Genomic DNA, 2,427 nt, shown 5'->3' with positions numbered 1-2,427 from the left:
TTGTGATGCTTCAAAAATAGATATTGATGTGATATTAACCTCCTTAGTATTGCTTTGGCTGTAGACTTCTAATATTGTAGGCAACTTTATGCTGTCAGTGTTTGAAAGAAGTCACTGTCACTGCCATATTAATTTCTATTGTTTTTGTTAACATTATATGTACAATTTATGTTGATTAAAACCTTATATCGTAGGTTTTGCTTTATCATTTCAATTTAATCAACATAAATGGAGAAGTATCTAAGACCCGAGAGGTTCGACGGGGATCCATCTGTGAAATCAACAGCAAAGGAATGGGACCATTGGAAAAGAACTTTTATGAACTTTTTAGCTGCCCATATTGTCACTCCCGCTGTTTCTGCTGATAGTGCTGCTGTACCACCCCTAGATATTAATGATACTAAGCTACAACTGTTAGTAAATCATATTTCGCCACGAGTATATACATATATAAGTGATTGTAATACTTACAACGAATCCATTCAAACTCTTGACAAAATATACATCAAACCAAACAATACTATTCATGCTCGTCACATACTAACCACTAGACGACAACAGGCAGATAAGTCTATCGATTCTTACATGCAATCTTTAAAACAGTTAGCAAAAGACTGCAATTTTACTGCTGTAGATGCTGATACTAATAAAAATGATACAATCCGTGGAGCTTTTATCGCTGGAATGACATCCACAAAGATACGATCGAGACTGTTAGAGAGTTTAACACTAACTTTAGAAGAAACTTACAATATAGCTATTTCAATGGAAATGGCAGAACTCAACTCTCAAGTTTATTCAAATCAACATTCGACACTTAGTGCGCTACCTGGTAACTATCAATTTGAGTCACAGAGCTCTCCAACAAATTCTGAATGTGTCACTGTGACAGCTGCTACCAACTCTACTAACTCTTCTAGGTCAGGACACAAATGTTTTTTCTGTGGTGGGCCAATACATTTAAGGAAGAACTGTCCCGCTCGAGAATCCATTTGCAAATCCTGTAATAAAAAGGGACACTTTGCAAAGGTTTGCCGCTCCAAGAGCACTAGTGCATCTGCCAACGTATTTGAAGGCTATGAAAACTGCACAGCCTGCATTATTGCTGCTAATCCTGCTTCATTGAAAAAAGCTATAGTGCCTGCATCTATAAAAGGTCTTCGTGCTGATGCCCTTATAGATACTGGTAGCTCTGTCAGTTTTATTAATGAAGACTTTGCTAACCTGTGCAAACTCTCTAGGAAGCCTTGTATTCAGACTGTTTCTATGGCCTCATTATCACACACCTCTGAAGTTAAAGGTGTGACTACTCAAAATATTAAAATTGGTGACCACTTCTACGACAACATTAATTTACTTATAGTTAAAAATCTCTGTGCTGATATTATAATTGGTCATGATGTTCTATCTAACCACTCAAGTCTAAAGTTTGAATTTGGAGGACCTAAAGAAGTATTCAAGGTATGTAGTGTAGTTGAAGCCTCAGTACCTGCAGTTCCTTTATTTTGTAACCTGACTTCAAATTGTAAACCTATCGCAGTAAAATCGCGCCGGCATAGTGCTGAAGATCAGATTTTTATTAAAAATGAGGTAAAGAAGCTTTTAAATGATGGCATTATTGAAGAAAGTCAGTCTCCTTGGAGAGCGCAAGTGCTTATCACCAAAAACGAAACTCACAAGAAGCGGCTTGTCATTGATTATTCTCAAACAATTAATCGATTCACTCAACTTGATGCCTATCCACTGCCAAATATCGAGGAAATGGTTTCCAATGTATCACAATTCACTGTCTTTAGTGCAATAGATTTCCAAAGTGCATACCATCAGGTTCCAATACTTCCACATGAAAAGATGTACACAGCTTTTGAAGCCGCTGGGAAACTGTACCAATTTTGTCACATTCCGTTTGGTGTTACCAATGGTGTAGCCAGTTTCCAAAGAACAATCGACTGGCTCATACGCACAGAAAATCTTGAAGGGACATAAATATGCCTATCTTGATGATATAACTGTTTGTGGTAAGACGAAGGTAGAACATGACAAAAATCTTGAGAACTTTCTGAAGGCCACAGACAAATATAGCTTGACACTAAACAAAACCAAGAGCAAATTCAATCAAACAGTAATAAACTTACTTGGTTATACTATAGGACCAAGTTATGTCATAAAGCCCGATGCTAGTAGACTACAACCCTTATTAAAAATGCCTCCACCGAATGACACTGCATCTCTCAGAAGGGTATTAGGTATGTTTGCCCATTATTCAAAATGGATTCCCAAATTTTCCGAAAGGGTCCACACATTAGCTCATGTCAACAATTTTCCATTGAACGAAGATGCTTTATCTTGTTTTGAAAATCTGAAATCTATAGTTGCAAAGTCATCTGTTCACGCTATCAACGAAAATATGCCATTTGTTGTTGAAAC

The 2,427-nt window shown here is 37.0% G+C and overlaps 1 protein-coding gene across 1 annotated transcript; it reads left to right on the top strand.

Annotated features, from left to right (window-relative positions):
* Window positions 1–228: 228 nt before the first annotated feature.
* Window positions 229–1,986, top strand: LOC140450451 (uncharacterized). The gene has a single exon (XM_072544093.1). It carries the CDS (start codon window positions 229–231, stop codon window positions 1,984–1,986), a length of 1,758 nt encoding a protein of 585 aa, XP_072400194.1.
* Window positions 1,987–2,427: the final 441 nt, after the last annotated feature.

Source organism: Diabrotica undecimpunctata, chromosome 9 (assembly GCF_040954645.1).
Source record: "Diabrotica undecimpunctata isolate CICGRU chromosome 9, icDiaUnde3, whole genome shotgun sequence".
NCBI lineage: Eukaryota > Metazoa > Arthropoda > Insecta > Coleoptera > Chrysomelidae > Diabrotica > Diabrotica undecimpunctata.
This window is presented reverse-complemented; position numbering and strand designations above follow the sequence as displayed.